The sequence below is a fragment of the Calidris pugnax genome, unplaced genomic scaffold, assembly GCF_001431845.1.
Source record: "Calidris pugnax isolate Ruff unplaced genomic scaffold, ASM143184v1 scaffold184, whole genome shotgun sequence".
Taxonomy (NCBI): domain Eukaryota; kingdom Metazoa; phylum Chordata; class Aves; order Charadriiformes; family Scolopacidae; genus Calidris; species Calidris pugnax.
This window is the reverse complement of record NW_015090935.1, coordinates 122938-142894: the sequence shown is the minus strand read 5'-3', so window position 1 is coordinate 142894 and position 19957 is coordinate 122938. Positions and strand designations below refer to the sequence as shown.

The following is a 19957-nucleotide window of genomic DNA, read 5'->3' as shown; positions in this document are numbered from 1 at the left end:
TATCCCAAAACATGGGAGAGTGACTACCCTGCTGCCAGCTGACCAGCTGAACCTTGGAGTTGGAGCAGTGTACCATTCCCCCTGGGCTGGACTGGCAGAGCAGAGGGCTGCTGGGGGTGGTGTTTATTCAGCATCAGTACTCACCTAGGAAGATAAGCAGTAAGGCAGCTGTGGGCTGTCAGACCAGAGCTGTGATATGTTTCCTACAGATACAAAGCTGGGTGTTCAGCAGACGTGCTGAGAATGAAGCTACAATTTCCTTCTGGATTTGTGTAGCTGGTTACATGTTTTTGAACAAGAAGCATTTCTTAGTTTAGAAACCCTAGGAGAGATGCAAGAGGAAAAAACAACCCGTGTTTTCTGTTACCACGTGGATTTACAAAGCCGATCAGTCAAGGGTTGTTCTCCACTTAAGCAAAATTCAGATGTATTACAGTGGCTGTAATGCTTTTGTGTGTTATTAAAATGGTTCAAGGCTGTGGAACAACTTTGTAGACTCAGCAGTGCATTTATTAGGGCCTGCAAATGCTGTGAGACTCCATGGAAACATTAAAAATTGAAAAAGCAACCTCCAGAGATTCTCCAATGCTGGCAATATATGCGGGAGAAATTTTCAGAGACTTTTAACAAGCTCTACATGGGTAAAAGCTGTATAGCATTGATGCTTTTGTAGCTGTGCTTTGTCAGCTAAGGACAAAAGTTGTCTTTAAAAGAAGAATAGATTTTCTGTAGTTATTGCCTGTTGCTTTTCATAGTATTATTCAGGTTGGATCAGGTTGGGATCATCGAGTCCAACCATCAACCCCACTCTACAAAGTTCTCCCCTACACCATATCCCCCAACACCACATCTAAAGGACTCTTAAACACATTCAGGGATGGGGACTCCACCACCTCCCTGGGCAGCCTATTCCAGTGTCTGACCACTCTTTCTGTGAAGAATTTTTTTCCTAATGTCCAGTCTAAACCTACCCTGTTGCAGCTTGAAGCCACTCCCTCTCATTCTATCACCTGTGAGGAGAGACCAGCTACCAACCTCTCTTTTGTTGTGATGGTAGATGCACAACTGTCATCCTGGCTGAATATTTGGGTACTATTAGTTTGAAGGATGGGGATTAAAAAAAACCAAGAGGTCCTGGCTCTGGCCTGGGGCAAAGACTTGGGAGCAAACGTTGTGTGTGCCTCCGAGAGCCGAAGGGGTATGAAAATGGGCAATGCTGTATTTTAGCTGGGCACTCAGAGGAGGCCTGGAATGTAAACACTTCTTTCATCCTACCTACCTCAACAGGACTTCAATGTGCACTTCTTCCTATGTGTGTTTTGCTGTATATTGTGTATAAATGATTTAATTTTTTTTTTCCTTTTAGAATAAGCTCCGGAACGTTGCGTTGCTATTTATTCATTCACTCATGCTAGCTTTTCTTTCCTTGTTTCTTTCCTTTCCCTTTTCCCCTAGATCTATCAAGTTCAGAAGGTAGGGCTTGCGCTCTTTCATTCTTGTTTGCATGCGTGTGTTCCCACTTTGTGAGCCTTGCTAACATTTTTGGGGAAAAAAAAACTGCTTTAGGAACAGAAGACCCACCGCAGGCTTTGTATTTCTGTGCCATTCCCTCCCCCAGTGTTGTGGGGTGGATAATAAAGGGGAGTGGGGGAAGACAACCCGTGTTAAATGTGTCTGGTCAGGCACTGAATATAATTTTTCCTCCAGACTGTTTGGCAAAGAATAAGCAATGGGTGGAAGAGTAAATTGGCAAAGCAGCCGTTGCAGGAGAAGTGTGGTTGCTCCCTGTGTCACCAAGATCCAGACAGACAGACGTGTTGAAGGCCAAGGGGGCAAATATTTCAGGCTGGGCAAGGGCTTCAGAGGTGACAACAGGAAGAATGGCTTTCAGGTGACTTTGGTAGCAGAAGGTCACTGAAGTGAATCGAGGATGCTGAGTTTGAATCTAAAATCTTTGGGGAAATAAACTGTGTGGCCTTTCTTCCAATGTGACCTAAGCATTATAAATGCTTTTATGTTGTTTAATCCTCTCTCACCTCATTTTAAGGTCAGTTTCCTTTTCATAGTTTCAAATGATGGCGATGATGATGATGATAATAGCTCTAATTGAGGTCACTCACTGCATAACAACAGAGTTTTGGGTTCTGCGTTACAATATTTGGTCACTCTGTACTTCCAGCATGTGTGGCACCCAGAAAGAGGAATAGCTCCAAAGAGATTTTGCAGGGAGGGAGAAAAGCTGTCTTCGAGCCTTCCGTTATCTACCTTATTGAACATTTCCTTTTTTCCTCATTGCTTGCTGAGATGATAAACGTTTCCTAAAGCCACAGCCTGTTTGGTTTTGCTTCTGGCACCCCAGCAGCCTGAACTGCATGTTTCACTCGCTTGACCTACAAGTGCATGTGCTTCTTGGAAATGCTCTTCTTCTCCATAAGTGCATCTGTCTATGAAGACAGCCACTCGAATCACGTGTGCTGGTTTTTAATCCCAACCCCATCAAATCTGCCAACAAATACATCTTCCCCGTGGTTTATTTGGGGAGCTGACTGCGGACCGGGTGACTCAAAGTTTCACTGTCTGCCCGTGGATCAACAGGCTCGTTATCAATCTCCTTTATAAGAGCTAATTTAATCTTCTGGTACAAACGCAGCCCCGTTGGGAGACGAGGAGGTTGTTTACTGGCGGCGTCCTGCCATGGATGAGAAGATAAGTGGGTTAGCCTCGCAAACATCCCCTGGCCACTTTGCAAGTCTAGCAGTTTCACTGACACTTAGTGAGCAAATCTGATCTGGAATTCTCTCTCAATGGTATTAACATCGTTAATTATTTAAATTGTAATATCACTTTGCAGGGTAGAAGGGAACTTGAGTCTGGCGAAAGCCTCTTAACTAAAAAACAAATGAATGGATAAGCACCATTTCTTCCTTTAACCCCCTCGGCCATTCAGTCCAGAAGAGAAGAGTCACCGTAGAGAAAGAAATGGGAAGAGACTGAGGGGACAAACACACCTGAGGTTTCAAATGCTGCCCGTTCAGTCCAGTGTGAGACATGCTGTTTAAAAGATTGCACATTAAAAATAGTCTTAAGGCAATTGTGTTCATTAACATTTTTCTTCTGGGGGTATTAAGCTATGTAACTTTAAATGGTGGAGGAGAAGACGGTAAGTGGAACTTAACTCGTGACATAATAAGTCCTGCAAGGGGTATTTCCTGATCACCCTTTTGCAAAACCAAATTCAGAAGCTTAGGTCAGAAAGTAAGGAGAACAGAGAGCAGGAAAAGGAAGCAGCAGACCTTAAAAAAAATTATTAGTATGTTTAAGGATCCTTCTTATGTTTGAGAAAAGGATTCTCCATTTTCGTAGTGTTCTTTCTAAATTGGTTTCCAGTGTTAGAAATTGTAATGCATCTCTGGGGGGGAAAGAAAGCCCCTAAGGAGACCTTACCTGACCTGATTTACTACAAAGGATATAATCTGTAGCTTCTGATCTTGTACACAATCCTGACCAGCTGGAGTTCATGCAGTTTTCAGGGGTCATCTTCAGGAGGTGATGTACCTAAAAGTTGATTTTAAAGCAGGCTGTGGTACGCGTTACGCTTCTGCCTGGAAGGAATCAGCCTGAGCACTTGTGAGGGAGCCTGTAATGCCCGAAGAAACAACGGTTCGTGTCGCTCACTCTTAATTTCATGTAGTTCAAGGGAAATATTTCGCTTGTGTGCAGTTTGACGAGGCGTTATATAGGGGTATTAGATGTATTTGAGCACAGACTGAGATGATTTGCAGGGAAAGCATCTCATAGGGATGTGCTTGAAGCACTTCTTGAACCGTTGTTTCTTTTCCTTGTTCCAGAGAGGCGTTTGCATACTATTTAAATCTGCAATGCAGTGAATTTATTTCCTGTTTTCAAATTACTAGCCTGCAAACTTATTTTCTAATATTTTTCCCGATAAACGGGATTGCTGCGAGCCCCTCCTTTTTCCCATTTGACCCCAAAACTGACAGCATTTAAAGGTCCTGGTACAGTTTGGGCTAATTGAGCACCCTGCTGCCTATCCTGCTGCGTGACAGTCTTCTCTCCGGAGCTGTTAAGATGAAAATGAAGATGACCTTCACATGAAAATAACTTTGTTGTTTAAGGAGGAAGAACTCTGAAGTGGGAATAAACTGATACAGTATCAAAGAGCGTGCAGCTGCTTGTTCAAAGTCTATTAACACTGAATGAAGTTTTAAGGGTGAAAGTAAAATTACATTAATACCATTGAGCGAGTGCTAAATGCAGAGTATAACTGCTTGTTCAAAGTCTATTAACACTGAATGAGGTTTTAAGGGTGAAAGTAAAATTATATTAATATTAATTGAGTGAGTGCTAAATGCAGAGTATAATACAGAACAGGTTTCTCATTGTTTTTTTGATCATTATTTAAGGTTTTGACTATTCCTGCTTCCTCAAGGCCTCTAGGAAAGCTGGCAAGCGCAGGCTTGTTTCTTCCACAAATACATGAACCTCAAAGCACATAATCTAAATTCTTTTCTAAAACACATATTATTCTTCTTGAAGCAGGATTTCCATTTGCTGATTCCTGTGCTTTAGGCTGGTGATTTTTCTTCTACGCAGGAACAATACGGTCCCCCTTGTCAAGGCAAATTTAACGAGCCCAGGTGCGACACGCGTGTTTGGGGAGGAAGGAAAGCCCTACAAGATGTTGGGATCTTTGAACAACTTGCTGCCTGGTGGACATGCAAGTTCATTGGGAAGTTCCCCAATGTCCTGCAAAGAAATGATGAGCCACAAAATGGTTGTACCAAGGAGAGCCATGGTGTTTGGGACTGAAATGCAGAGAGTTTTCCAGTCTTGCCTGCTCTTCTCTCCGTGTCGGTGATACCACCGTGGTCAGGATGGTTCAAGTGTTGTGCTCTGAAAAGGAGCTCTGGGGAGGTCCAAATACAACAAATAAGAATATTGTATTCAAATATTGTATTCAACTTGTCTTCCCATTTTGACAAACCTATATGGTCAACGTGATTTGACGGCATTTTGGGTTTTTTTATCCTGAAAGTGTTCCGCGTTTGGCTCCCTTGTAATGAGACTTGACTTAAATGGGTCAGGAATTCAAGGCTCGTTAACGCTCCTTGCTCCTGTCCCCACAGCACTGGGTTTTTGGTTTTTTTATTTTGCACTGCTGAGAATGGAGATGCTGTCGAATACCCCAGCTGTACCCCAAAAACCCCTTTTCCCCTTAACTGGCAGCTTTTCCTGGTGGCACTTGGCACAGCTTTTCCTTCACTTGTTTGTGTGTGTTTGTGTGTGGAGTGTGTGGCTCGGCCAAAACCCGGCACTGCATGCCTCTAAACATTCCCTGTTTGCCTTTCTCATCTAAATTCTGCTTTTTTTTCCCCTTTTCTGTCTGTAGAAATATTATGGTCTGGATACTAAATGGGGAGACATCGAGCAATGGATGGTAGGCCTTGATCAACGTAGCTAAACAGCTGCTACCTGTTGAAGTTTTGTGTAGTTCGTAGAGTTTGAAATCCTTCCAAGTAGGTATTTTCACGTATTGGAAAAGTGAATTCCACTTATCTCCAGGATTATTGCAGTCCACATCAGTACCTGAAACATGGCTTATCATCAGCTTAAAACAGGCAAGGATTTGGATAGAGGAAGATTAGCTTAGCACGTAGGCACGTTAAATCCACTTGTGATACGAGGAATATATTTACTCGTTTTCACTTCTTGTGGGTTTTTGTTACAGTTTGAGTCTTCTCAAATCTGTCTTCAGTTAAATTTTGGGCACGTTTTAGCCGTGCTTCTGTTCAGATGCATTATTGCTGCTGCTATGGCAATGCTTGCTTTTCCCAATAATGCAACCTCCTGGATTTTACTGTTTGCTCAGCCGATGAAGATGATACCAGAGATGGACTTGGCCATTAGCAACTTATGACTGTTTTAACACCCACAGTGTAAGATGAAGAAGTTGCTAAAGGACTGGAAGACACTGGCTGGAAGGGGTTGGAAGACATTGGCTTCAAATCCAAATGTCCTTCAAACATAACTGATTTTGTAAACGTACCAGATGAAAACAGTTGTTCATGGCCTTGCCCTACAAGCTGAGTAGCTCACACTGAAAAAGGCAAACTTAAACAGCTGAATTCCGCAACCTCCTGGATTTTACTGTTTGCTCAGCTGATGAAGGTGATACCAGATATGGACTTGGCCATTAGCAACTTGTGAGTGTCTTAACACCCACAGTGTAAGATGAAGAAGTTGCTAAAGGACTGGAAGACACTGGCTGGAAGGGGTTGGAAGACATTGGCTTCAAATCCAAATGTCCTTCAAACATAACTGATTTTGTAAACGTACCAGATGAAAACAGTTGTTCATGGCCTTGCCCTACAAGCTGAGTAGCTCACACTGAAAAAGGCAAACTTAAACAGCTGAATTCCAGTGTGGAAGTCAAACTCCCCAACTTCCTCAGCCCTTGATAATTAATCAGTATAAATGCTGGTTTGCTCTGTGCCTTCTTGAAAGCCATATGGACCAACCGTCCACCCAAGACGCTCCAATCTCATGGATAAGTTGCTAAGTCTCTTCAAATCCTGGCTTGGTGAGCTTAGCTCCACCTTATTAGCAATTCCCTTGCTTAGAAATCAGCTCACCTGTGAGAAGCATCAACTACAACGTTGAAAATTTCCTATCGCTGTTTCTAAATTCGATGTAAAATTCAGTTTGTCGAAACCTAATAGATCCTACAGCATTTCCAGCATTAAAACAGCTTTTGGTCTGCGAAAGGCAGCAGTGCTGTGTGTCACAGGGGCTGTAAGCAAAGCACAGCTGCTTTTCATCTGGAAGAAAGGGCCAGGCTCTAAAATACTCACTAGAGAGAGACCGTTGCCCTTCCACATCATTTCAGACAGAAGATTTTTGAGGTTTATTTTGAAGGACTGCAAACTGGAAAGCTTAATGCCGAAAGGACTGTAAGTATGGTGATTACCAGATGCAGAGAGATGCACTTGAAACACTTTTTTTGAGATAGTCGTCACTGTGTACATTTTTCTGTAAAAATAATGGACACACGTAGCAGAATGAAACAGGGGAAGAAAGTTGGGGTCGCGAGTGGGGGGGAGAAAAAAAAGGGGGTTTTCTGACTTGACAGGGTGTCACCTTCCGTTATTTGGTTTAACTTTAACTGACTCCTAGGCATTGCTGAAGTGTCACTGTGTCTTTCTGAAAGCACTCTGGTGTTATCTGTCCTTCCAACACTTCGCTCTTTGTTTTTCTCTGCTGCCTTGGTAGGAAGACAGTGAGCGTTACTCCCGTAGAGCCCGAAGAAATGCCTCGGTTGGTATCTGCTTTTTGCTTTTTTATTTATAGCTAGACATTTCAAATTAAGAAAACAGCCATACATAAGGCAGTTCCTTTTTAGAAGGAAAGAAACAAAACAAGCTTTTCCCCCCCCCACCCCTCCCTGCCTCAGCTGAGTGAAAACCCCAAAGCCACTTCCTGAATTTTCTACCCTCTCCCCAGTCACTCCGGGGAGTTTTGCAAATGTGCTAAGAATAAAGGGGGGCAGGGGGTGGAAGGTGGGGAAATAACCTCCTTGGGGCGTTTAATGTTCATTTATTCAGACTATGGGCCGAGAGCACAGAGCAGGAAACGCCCAAGTAAGCTTGTTGTTCACCTTGTAGTAAAATACTCAACAGTGTTTCTTGGGCAGGATTTACTTTCTGCTTATAGTTCTAATGCAGTTCTTTTTAAAAGACATTTATTTTGTAAGTCTTTCCTTTCCTTCTGTCCCATCAGAGCCATCTGCATTTACCTCGCTGCCTGTGTTACTTGTGTTCTTTTCATTGTTTTCTTGTCTTTATACTTTCTTTCATTAGGCTTCGGATGAAGATGAGCACATGTCAGTGGGTAGCCGTGGAAGCCTGAGGGTTGGTAAATTGTACAACTTAAGTGTGCATGTGTGTGTGTACTGAGAGATGCACTTGAAACACTTTTTTTGAGATAAAGTCATCACTGGGCACATTTTTCTGTAAAAAATAATGGACACACGTAGCAGAATGAAACAGGGGAAGAAAGTTGGGGTCGCGAGTGGGGGGGAGAAAAAAAAGGGGGTTTTCTGACTTGACAGGGTGTCACCTTCCGTTATTTGGTTTAACCTTAACTGACTCCTAAGCATTGCTGAAGTGTCACTGTGTCTTTCTGAAAGCACTCTGGTGTATCTGTCCTTCCAACACTTCGCTCTTTGTTTTTCTCTGCTGCCTTGGTAGGAAGACAGTGAGCGTTACTCCCGTAGAGCCCGAAGAAATGCCTCGGTTGGTATCTGCTTTTTGCTTTTTTATTTATAGCTAGACATTTCAAATTAAGAAAACAGCCATACATAAGGCAGTTCCTTTTTAGAAGGAAAGAAACAAAACAAGCTTTTCCCCCCCCCACCCCTCCCTGCCTCAGCTGAGTGAAAACCCCAAAGCCACTTCCTGAATTTTCTACCCTCTCCCCAGTCACTCCGGGGAGTTTTGCAAATGTGCTAAGAATAAAGGGGGGCAGGGGGTGGAAGGTGGGGAAATAACCTCCTTGGGGCGTTTAATGTTCATTTATTCAGACTATGGGCCGAGAGCACAGAGCAGGAAACGCCCAAGTAAGCTTGTTGTTCACCTTGTAGTAAAATACTCAACAGTGTTTCTTGGGCAGGATTTACTTTCTGCTTATAGTTCTAATGCAGTTCTTTTTAAAAGACATTTATTTTGTAAGTCTTTCCTTTCCTTCTGTCCCATCAGAGCCATCTGCATTTACCTCGCTGCCTGTGTTACTTGTGTTCTTTTCATTGTTTTCTTGTCTTTATACTTTCTTTCATTAGGCTTCGGATGAAGATGAGCACATGTCAGTGGGTAGCCGTGGAAGCCTGAGGGTTGGTAAATTGTACAACTTAAGTGTGCATGTGTGTGTGTACTGATGTTGCTGTCCCCTCTAACCCCAGACTGCTTACAGTACTCTGGGAACGTCATCCTTCCAAGGTCTTACCATCTTCCATGTTCAATGCAAATGGGGTTTAGCTTCCTCACCAGTGGGGAGGAGAGGGGGAGAATGACCTCCCTCCACCTCCTGGCCCCACTCTTCCCTACACAGCCCAGGATCCCATTGGCTCCCTTGGCCACAAGGGCCCATTGCTGGCTCATGGAGAGTTTACTATCTACCAGGACCCCCAGATCCTTCTCCTCAGAAGTGCTTTCCAGCAGGTCCACCCCTAACCTCTATTGGTGCCTGGGGTTCTTCCTCCCCAGGTGCAGGACCCTACACTTCCCCTTGTTGAACCTCATGATCTCAGAATCACAGAATCTTAGTGGTTGGAAGGGACCTCCGAGATCATCAAGTCCATGATGTTCTTCTCTGCCCAGCTCTCCAGCCTGTCCAGGTCACGCTGGATGGTGGCACAGCCCTCTGGAGCATCAGCCAGCCCTCCCAGTTTGGTATCATCAGCAAACTTGCTGAGGATACACTCTGTCCCCTCCTCCAGGTCATTGATGAGTATGTTGAACAAAACTGGACCAAGTGTTGACCCCCGGGGGACACCACTGGTTACAGGCCTGAATTCTTTCAACCAGGGGAATTGTTAGTTTTTTTTTGAATGCAATATGTAGGAGCACAAGCAGAGCAGGATGGTGGCACAGCCCTCTGGAGCATCAGCCAGCCCTCCCAGTTTGGTATCATCAGCAAACTTGCTGAGGATACACTCTGTCCCCTCCTCCAGGTCATTGATGAGTATGTTGAACAAAACTGGAGCAGGCGTTGACCCCCGGGGGACACCACTGGTTACAGGCCTGAATTCTTTCAGCCAGGGGAATTGTTAGATCTGTGTGCACTATGTAGGAGCACAAGCAGAGTGTGTGACTCTGTAGAATCCTTTCTGGTAAATGCTGTTCACCGTTGCTTTTGCAGGAAGTACTCAGCCAAGACAGTGGTGTGTGCAGCTATTTCTTATATGCACCCTGTAAGCTCCCCTGCTTCATCGCCCATACCGAGAATTTGGGAAGAGGAAGCGTTGTCTTACTCCATGATCAATGTTTCATGAGCTCAGGAAGCCAAAAGCAAATGATGAGTAGAAATAAATCTTTAGTGTTTTAGAATTGCAGGTGGATGCTCTCCTCAAAACTGCTTTAGAGAGATTTGAAATTGGTCTGCAGACCTGAGTGGTCCAACGCGGCAGTACTAACCTGCAGGGAAAAGTTCAAAAAGCTTTCTCTCAAAATATCCGTAGGGTGTTTGTTCACATAATCCACACATGGACAAATCTTAACTCCTTTCTAGCATGGACATGACCAGCTCTTGTAATGGTGAAGGTAGTTTGAGCAGTTGGGTTGTGAAGAGGGAACGCTGCTGTCTCAGCGTGTTGGTAAGTCTTCAGAAGATGAGCAGAGCGCTCCGCTTCCGAGACCTAGAAGCTTTCAGGCAACCACAAAACTGAAACCATCTCCAGCAGCACTGTGGAGGAAGCTCTCTGCAGCCCTCAGCTTGAATCAGCTGCAACCTGGTTTATGGCATGGAGTCATTTGTGCCTAAACCAGTTGTGTTTGAGGAAAAAAAAATCAGTTTGTTTGTTCTACTGATGTTGTTCCTAACTTAGCAGTGATGCGTGTTGGTAAGTCTTCAGAAGATGAGCAGAGCGCTCCGCTTCCGAGACCTAGAAGCTTTCAGGCAACCACAAAACTGAAACCATCTCCAGCAGCACTGTGGAGGAAGCTCTCTGCAGCCCTCAGCTTGAATCAGCTGCAACCTGGTTTATGGCATGGAGTCATTTGTGCCTAAACCAGTTGTGTTTGAGGAAAAAAAATCAGTTTGTTTGTTCTTCTACTGATTTTGTTCCTAACTTAGCAGTGATGGTAGTTACGTGGCTAAGCTGGATGATCAATTCTATTTTTATAGAACAAACAAAGCCTGTATCATTCATAGCAAGATCTTAATTTCTAATCCTTGGTTTCTGGCTTCTTTGGAGATTTCATGTCATTATTTTATTTTATTTTTTTTCTCCTTAAAAAACGCCTTGGTTTCTGGCTTCTTTGGAGATTTCATATCATAATTTTATTTTATTTTTTTTCCTCCTTAAAAATCTTGCTAATAATTATCTAGGCTAAAGCTAACTTTTTTTCTTCCTGACCAAGTATCCCCCAAAGAACAGAACTGAGTCAAGCACCTCTTATGCCTCTAGAAGAGTTCTGGAAAATAAAGGAGAAAAAGTTTTTTAGAAATCCTGCTGCAGAGTTCTGGAAAATAAAGGAGAAAAAGTTTTTTTAAAAATCCTGCTGCAGAGTCGTGCTCAATGATTCCTAACAGAATTCACTGTAAGGTAGCATAAGATGTAGTTAAAATTGACTGTTGCCTAGTTCCTTTATTAGTGGAATACTTATTACTGCTTATGAAATGCTGTTAAAATCTTTAAGATTGCAAATTTACTCAATTGCTTTCCCAAGCTGGAAGATGCCTTAAAGCTCCAAAGATCCAATGAAGAAAAGCTTATCTTCACAGCTGAAGGCAAAAACCAGTGTTTATTTTACTTAAACTTGGGCATGTTTATGGAAGTGGGGTTTTTTTTGAGGGGAAAAAGATTCTCTAGGTCAGTTGAAATGTCAATTCTTTCTATTTAGGAGGTGATTATGATACAAATAGGTGGTTTGACCATGGCTATAACTCCATGACCCTTGATAGGGCAGGAGGCACTTATTTATAGCAGGAGCCCTGTTCATCTGAAATACCCTTTTTTCATGGAAATCCACTGCTGACTCCTCTTGATGTGGTTTTGTAATGTGATCCTTGCGTTTTATTGTTATATATTTAAATAGCAGAAGCATTCCGTTCTGTTTCCCCACCGTTTCTTGAGAAGAAGCTTTTCTGACTTGGTTTTTACCCCAAAACAGCCAGTTTCTGGGCTGCCAGCTGCCTTCAGGCTGCGATAACCACCGCTGGCCTGGTGAAAAAACGGTCTCCAGCTGGATGAGCCATAAATACCTCCTATTTCTGCAAAGAATGTCCTTTTCTGACAGGAGGATCCGGTTGAAACTTGGTATTTCTAGTGATGTTGCACAGGCTCCCTCCTGGCCTCGTGAAGCAGCACTGGGTGAATATCTATTCTTGTGCAAGCTGAGACTCGAGCAGGCACAGGAAAAAGAGTTTTGACAGAGCTTCCTTCCCTGATCCAAGTGTCACCAGGATTGTAGAAGAAAGTAGGAAAGTAAACCTGCAAATTCACCGTTTTACCCTCATGTGTCTTTTAGTTGTTTTACTCGCAATGAATTTGACCATCGATTATTTTCCTAGTGTGGGTTTACAGTAGATTATTTTAGTAGTTTCACCACTGTCTTTGACTATTTGTGAAGGTTTAGCTGTTGCTGCGTGTTCAAAACAAAACAAAAACACAAACCACCACCAAACAAAAATTACCTCCGAGGACTAGAATTCACAGTTTGGTTTCTGAGCTATTTTAGGGTGAAGACAGCACGAAAACCCGTTATCTTGTGTCCACCAAGGGTTTATAAAACTAGTCAGAGAATTCTGTATACTTCTTTATTTTTGTGTTATAAAACTAGTCAGAGAATTCTGTATACTCCTTCTTTATTTTTGTATATTTTTCCATGGTTGTGGGATGCCGTTGTAATTGGTCTGTGAGACCTTCATTGTCTGAAAAGAAATCTCACATCTTTGGCGCTCAGGCTCTGTGAGGGGTTGATGGCTTTAGGGTTTGCTCTTTGAAGCTATGCTCCTTTTATGTACAGGGATTTTTTTTCAATGAAGTGAGCCAATAACAAAAACATACTTCATGCTAAAACTTTACCACCCACCTAATCTGTGCGAGTTTTTGGGATTTTCTCCTGGAATGTTTTCTAAGCTTTACCACCCACCTAATCTGTGCGAGTTTTTTTGGGATTTTCTCCCGGAATGTTTTCTAAGGTCAGAGAATTCTGTATACTCCTTCTTTATTTTTGTATATTTTTCCATGGTTGTGGGATGCCGTTGTAATTGGTCTGTGAGACCTTCATTGTCTGAAAAGAAATCTCACATCTTTGGCGCTCAGGCTCTGTGAGGGGTTGATGGCTTTAGGGTTTGCTCTTTGAAGCTATGCTCCTTTTATGTACAGGGATTTTTTTTCAATGAAGTGAGCCAATAACAAAAACATACTTCATGCTAAAACTTTACCACCCACCTAATCTGTGCGAGTTTTTGGGATTTTCTCCTGGAATGTTTTCTAAGCGGATATCTGAACTGCAGGCACCAGAGATCTGCTGAGGTGGCTTTTGGGGAGGTGGCTTGGATGCTTCTTGCAGAACAACTGTCAATATGGATTGCAAAACCACCTGAGGTGCTGATTAGACCAGGGTAGCAAATTGATTTAAGTTCTACAGCTGGGACTATACTGTAAACAGTGGCCCATGGTGTTGATATAAGGCGAGCTTGAATATATCTCAACCCTCCTGCCCCTCCAGCTGCGATGAAGGGGCATCTTTAATAGCTTTTCTGTGGCTCATCCTGTGTTTGAGATGCTGGAGCATCTCTTCCATCTCTCTTCCACTGCAGATGTCCTCGTTTTCTCACTTCTCAGCTGGCTCACTCAAGTCCGAGACCATCCAGCACGAAATATTTCTGGGCTATTAATTGCTCGTGGTGGAATCTGTGCATTTTCCTTGTTTTGTTTGCTCCAAAGCTCCTGACTTCTGGCTTTGTGCAAGACGTCCCGCATTGTCAAATTCTTCAGTTGGGATTTACATCTCTCTGCCTGTTGCATTTGTTTTTGTTGTTGTTGTTTGGTTGCTTTCTTTTGTTTTGGGGGGATTGCCATAACTGACTTTGGTGTTTTCCTTTGCGTTCTGATTTTTCTTTCCTCTCCTGCCTTTGCAGTCTCAGTTGGAATATGCCAGCTCCTGCGCAGGGGTGAGAATAAATAGCCTGCAAAGTTGCAGTGTGTGTTTAAAAACTAATCACCAAGAAGAGACTAACATCAGTTGTGATGGCTGATCTGAGATAAGGGGTGATCTGAAGTGATGCTGGGGCTGTGGTCTGTGATGCAAAGATGCTGCTTCCCTTGCCTGCAGCTCAGATGAAAACTGCTGAATGATTTGAGAGATCCAAGTTAGGTTTAGATCAGTAGTTACCACAGGACAGAGCAGAAGAGCTTTTCCTTCCCCTAACAGACTTTCTCTGTTACCTGGTCAAATCATGGACAGACTGCGTGTCTGGTTTTGTTTTAGCATAAATCTGGCAAGGAATAAAACTCTCACAAACTCCCTCTGAGTAGATCTAGCAAAGGAAACTGGAGGAGAAATACGCTGCCTCTTGAGTATGGAGCTGCTACCTTTGCTTTGGGAGGATAAAATCAAACTCTACGGGTAATAATAGGATGAGAGCAAGTATTTGCATTGAACACGTTGAGATAAAGCTGATTCTTGGACAAACCAAACAGGGAAGGAAGAATGAGGATTGGGACTTCAAGCTCAGTTTAAAAAAAAATTTCCTCATCCTGTTACTCTTTCAGCTGTGTTGAAATAGAGGTGTCTCAGAAAGGTGTTTTCTGCAGAAGGCAAACTGTGGAGAGCAGGTTTACGGACTCCAGATTTTTTTTTTTTCACTCTCCTGTGTTCCCTGCCCTGTTTCAAATTAGGGCTGCAATATATCTATTTGTGAGTGACCTATATACAGAAATAGCTCAAACACATTTGGATTTTTTTTTTGCGTGGATGTATCGATGTAGGGAGGACAGACAGCTGGTGGCTCTTTTAATTGACAACCCAGCAAGCGTGAACGATTTGAACTGCGGCTACTAAATTTAACAGCACTATCATCACTTCTAACAATATTCTTTAATAACTAATCATTTGACTTTGAGATTTGATTGATTGATTGATTGATTTATTTCCCTGTGTGCTTACTGAGGCGTGCTGTGCAGAGCTAGAGGGAAGAGACTGATGTTTTTGCATGTTGATGTGCATGCCTGGCTACGGATGGGTGGGCCTGACTATTGATCTTTTCATCCTGCGTTCTTAATCTCACTGCAGGCTGGATTAGAGAATGAGAGGACCAAAAAGAAGAACTACTCCAAAGCAGTATGTATCTTGACCATCTCGCAGCAATTTTTTTATTTTTTTAATTTTTTTTTTGCCTGCAAAACCACTGCGATAGGACGAAGAAGATGTGCAAACGTGTTGAGCTCACCAGCCTGATGTCAAGGATACGGGGTTATAATTAGCAGGATTTGGTGGGTTTGGGAGAACATGGAGCATCACTTCATCTGCAAAACGTGGCATAACCCTAAAGCACTTGCATTAGTGTTGTAGATAAAGAGCATCTTGGAAAAAACTCAAAACTTAACTTGAGCTTTACCATTACCCAGATTAATATTATCATAGAATCATAGAATTGCCCAGGCCAGAAGGGTCCTCCAAAGGCCATCTAGTCCGACCTCCCCGCAGTCAGCAGGGACACCCCCAACTAGACCAGGTTGCCCAGGGCCTCGTCGAGCCTCTCCTTGAATATCTCCAGGGAAGGGGCCTCAACCACCTCCCTGGGCAACCTGTTCCAGTGCTCCACCACCCTCACAGTGAAGAACCCTCTCCTCATCTCCAGTTTAAATCTGTTCCCCTCCAGCTTGAAGCCATTGCCCCTCGTCCTGTCACTGCAGGCCTTTCTAAACAGGTTCTCCCCAGCCTTCCTGTAGGCTCCCTTCAGGTACTGGAAGGCTGCTATTAGGTCTCCCCAGAGCTCTTCTCCAGGCTCACTCATGCGTTCTTAATCTCACTGCAGGCTGGATTAGAGAATGAGAGGACCAAAAAGAAGAACTACTCCAAAGCAGTATGTATCTTGACCATCTCGCAGCAATATTATTTTTTTTATTTTTTTTTGCCTGCAAAACCACTGCGATAGGACGAAGAAGATGTGCAAACGTGTTGAGCTCACCAGCCTGATGTCAAGGATACGGGGTTATAATTAGCAGGATTTGGTGGGTTTGGGAGAACATGGAGCATCACTTCATCTGCAAAACGTGGCATAACCCTAAAGCACTTACATTAGTGTTGTAGATAAAGAGCATCTTGGAAAAAACTCAGAACTTAACTTGAGCTTTACCGTTACCCAGATTAATATTACCCAGAAATAGGTAACGCTGGTAGAATATATATATATATGTAGTAAAGGCTAGCGAGGATTGTTCCGGCCCAGGTGCAGAAACAGGTTTTACCCAGAAACAGGTAACACTGGTAGAATATATCTATATATATATGTAGTAAAAGCTGCATCTTTCATACTTTTCTGTGTAGTATCCATGCCTTACTGGCACCTGGAAAAATAGGGCACTACTTAAAGCACCACAGAGCCAGACCTGGATGGGTAAAGGGATAATGTGCTTTCACACAGCCAGGATTTTAGGTGAATCTCATGGGGAGCAATTCCAGGGAGGGGAAAGATGACACAAGAGAGGGCAAAGTGGTGTGCTGCTACTGCTGCTGCTGCAGAGGGAAGGCTACTGGTGCCAAAAAGAGGTTGCCCCACTGGCTTTGGCTTCTTCAGCACACTGGAAATCAGCAGAGAATTTTCTGAGCAGTGGAAGTTGGATGTGGGATTGAGAAAAGCCTGAAGGAGTAGCGTTAGCCACAGTGTAAAGTTAAAAAAATGTTACAAGTATAAACAGGCATAATGGCAACGAGAACGTTTTCTGCATCCGTTAAAAGCAAGAGGAAACTACAGAAAAGAATAGGGTCAATCGCACATGAAAGGAGAACAAGTAAAATCTGAATATTTTAGCCTCCCCGGTGTGCAATCTTATTTGTTCTAGTTTTTTTGAAGGTTATGATCAGCTACTTAGCATGGTAATGTGACATGGAACAAAGGTCAACGAGATCTCATAAAATTGATCGTGTCCTTCAAGAGTTGTCTGGAGTATTTGCCTTCAAAAATAAGGTGTTGGAAAGGTTTCTGGACGGGATTGGTCATCGTGACAAGGGAAATGACCTGAGCTGTGAGGTTTCAGTAGGAATTCTGAAAGATACGGGGCAAATTAAACAAATACACTTAAAGGTGCCTGAAATACAAAGCCATAAGCAGTTAACCTGGATGTGTGGAAAATTAATCATCTCAATTAAGCATGATTTCCCTAAGCAGAGTAATTATTTGAGGGCATATAGGAAAAGCATTAGACGTGACTATAACTTGGCTGTAAGGCTCTTGGTGTGTCTCTACGTGACATTAAGTGACACCTTGAGCAGGGTCTAGTTCTTCTAGAAGAAATGCACAGTTATTTGAAAAATAACTGTTAGAGAATGAGGCAGCTGGAAAGGATCTCATCTGGTCTGTTCCCATCTCAGACAGCATCATCTTTTTCTAAAGGGGGAAAATAGTTCTCCAGGGGTCTGTGTTGCGTAGCTTCTTAAGTAAAGGCAGTGAAGGTTGTTTTGCACGAGGTTAGAATAAAAATATTGATGATGAATGGGAGACAACTTGTCAAAATTGAATAAAAGTAAAAATAAATGAGGAATGCTACGCTTTGGGTTGGGGGAATGAAATATGCTATTACAAAGTAAAGGATTCTGCTTAGGAACTGTTCAGATAATGATCAGAGGGTACATTTAGTCAGTGTTAGATTGCTGGAAAAAGGCAAATTTAATTCCTCAGTGTAGTAATAAAAGGGGCAGTGGAGGGAGTTGGTTTGCACAGGGCTGTTGAGGCTGCAGCTGGAGCGATGGCTTCAGTTGCTGAAGGTTGGTTTCAACCGCTCTTCAGGAAAGTGTTAGAGAAATTCAAGGAGCCTGGAAAAAAGAAAAAAAAAACCCAGTTAAAACTGGAAGGAAGCCAAGCTGTGTGAGAAAGCTGTAGCAGCATTTAAAATCAGCTCTTCCTGAAAAAAGAAACTGGATGTTGGCCCTCCCTTTGTGGTGAAAATATCGCGTTTCAGTAGAGAATCTTAAGCTTTTCCCAGAAGCTGCTTTACCAGCTTGGGTCTAAACTGGCTTCTGTCAATTTGTTTTAATTTTTCATGGAAGCCTGTATAGTATATGATAAATATATTGCTTGGGAATTGGTTCGGATTGGGTTTAGTGGATTTTCATTTCTGGAGTGCATTAAAGCTTGGTTTTAAAAAACTTAATTTGCATAGATATTCTAATTAAATTTCCCCTAAAAAAAAACCCACCTCAAATGCACAGAGTGCTTCCTCATTTCCAGTATTTCAGGCCTCGTTGTGAAATGATGCCAGAATATAGAATTGCTTGAGAAATTTGACTTTTTGATAGTATCAATTGAGGTCACTTTTGGGTCCATCCTCTTTTCTTTGACATCGAGTTTCCAGATTAAAAACCACACTGTGGTGATGGTTTTATTTTATTTCTGACCCTGCTGCCGTAGAGACTTTGAAGCATCTCACCCTCCTTGGGAAATGCTTGTTCTGAGCCTGTTTGTGTTTTATCCTCGGAGAGGAAACATCTTCATACCAACAAGGCAGGGTATGCTGAAATAGTGGGATGTGGCAGATGGTCACTGCCTGGGTTTAATTTTGATGTAATTGGGGAAAAAAGAAGATATTTCATACAGCGCTGCTTGTTTAATTTCTCAAATACAAACTTAAGGGTTTTTTCTATAATTTGCTGCTTTTTAATTGCTTGCCTGCCAGAGGTATAAATAACTACAGTGATAAATTTCTTTTATTGTGGTCTCTCATCCCCAGTTTCCCCTTTTTGTCCTGTGTTCCCTTCGCAGAGCGTTTGAAGAGACAGGTGCTATAGTGTGGTAATAATTGGGGAAGCAAAAGTGTTTCTTTAAAAAAAATAAATAAAATGGGGTCAGAAAAGGCAAACAAGAGTATCCTTGACATTTTTGGCTGATATACAGATACTGACAGACACACAAATGTTCATGTCCTCGTGTTTGAAATCATGACCTAATCCTGCACTTCTCCTGTTCCTTTGCAAAGTTCTGTCTCTGCCGTTGCTTTTCCAAAGTGATGACTTTTGCTAAAAATGCCCTTTTGGGTCTGTGTCAATTTTTTTTCTCCCCTTTTTTCTTTTTCCTTTCCTTCCATAACAGACCAATGGTTACGAGGAAGACGTGTATGGATCATCCCAGAGTAGAAAATCTAGCAGGGTTAGTAGATGATTTATATTGCTCTAAAATCTATTGCTCTACTTAATAGGCTTAAAGCTAATTAGCAAATTCTTTTTTCCTGTGGTAAAGCAGGTTTTTCCTGTCTTGCGTGTTGTGGGTTTTGCAGTTTGTCAGACGCGGAGGTGCAGCAATAAATTGTCTTAAAAAAAATTAAAAAAAAATAAAAAAAATTAGGCCATGAGTGGGAAGGGAAGTCTCTGCGTTTGTTACAAGCAGAACTTGGCAGCCAGAGCTGCTTAACGTGTCAACAAAATTGGGTGAAAGTTAAATGGTGACAAGAAATAGTTTGGTGTCACCTGGCACAGAGGATTTCTGTGTGCTGGACAACAGAATGATTGTTTTCCAACCTGTGTAAATCTGTTTGAGTTTGTGCTCTAACACTGAAACTCCCAAGTTTCATCTAGATTTTAGCCTGGGGCTTGAGATTTGCATATGTAAAGTGGGCTTTGGATTTTGAATTTTCCCCAAACTTATGTCGTTTATTTGAAGTTTGCTTAACTAAATTTTGGTTTGTTTTTGTTGGATTTTTTTTCTTTTTCTGTTATAAACTGTGTCCTAGGATTTCTGGAGGTGAACAGCCAGCGCAAGGGTTACTACTGAGCTACTTACCATTGATGTACTTTTATTTCTAGAAAAGTTCTTGTCACAAAAAGCTTAATTATTAACTCCATTGTGTGTATGTGGGTCACAATGTTCCCTTCTGTTCCAGCACAAGTGTTCTGTGTCAATTATGGGAATTAACTGTCCCGCTTTGTTAAATATTGGGGTTTGTGCTAATTATTTAAAGGTATTGTCTCAAGCAGAGCCTCTTTGGGAGGCAGACACGGGG

General features: G+C 42.5%; 1 protein-coding gene across 1 annotated transcript in view; it reads left to right on the top strand.

The window, feature by feature from the left end:
• The window catches only part of LRRFIP1 (leucine rich repeat (in FLII) interacting protein 1), a 235419-nt gene that overhangs the window by 128228 nt on the left and 87234 nt on the right, over window positions 1-19957 (top strand). Inside the window, exons 4-11 of the mRNA XM_014951710.1 lie at window positions 5411-5458; window positions 7291-7335; window positions 7878-7928; window positions 8268-8312; window positions 8855-8905; window positions 13882-13914; window positions 15036-15083; window positions 19051-19107. Coding sequence (XP_014807196.1) covers window positions 5411-5458; window positions 7291-7335; window positions 7878-7928; window positions 8268-8312; window positions 8855-8905; window positions 13882-13914; window positions 15036-15083; window positions 19051-19107 — 378 coding nt within the window. The remainder of the gene's footprint in view (window positions 1-5410; window positions 5459-7290; window positions 7336-7877; window positions 7929-8267; window positions 8313-8854; window positions 8906-13881; window positions 13915-15035; window positions 15084-19050; window positions 19108-19957) is intronic.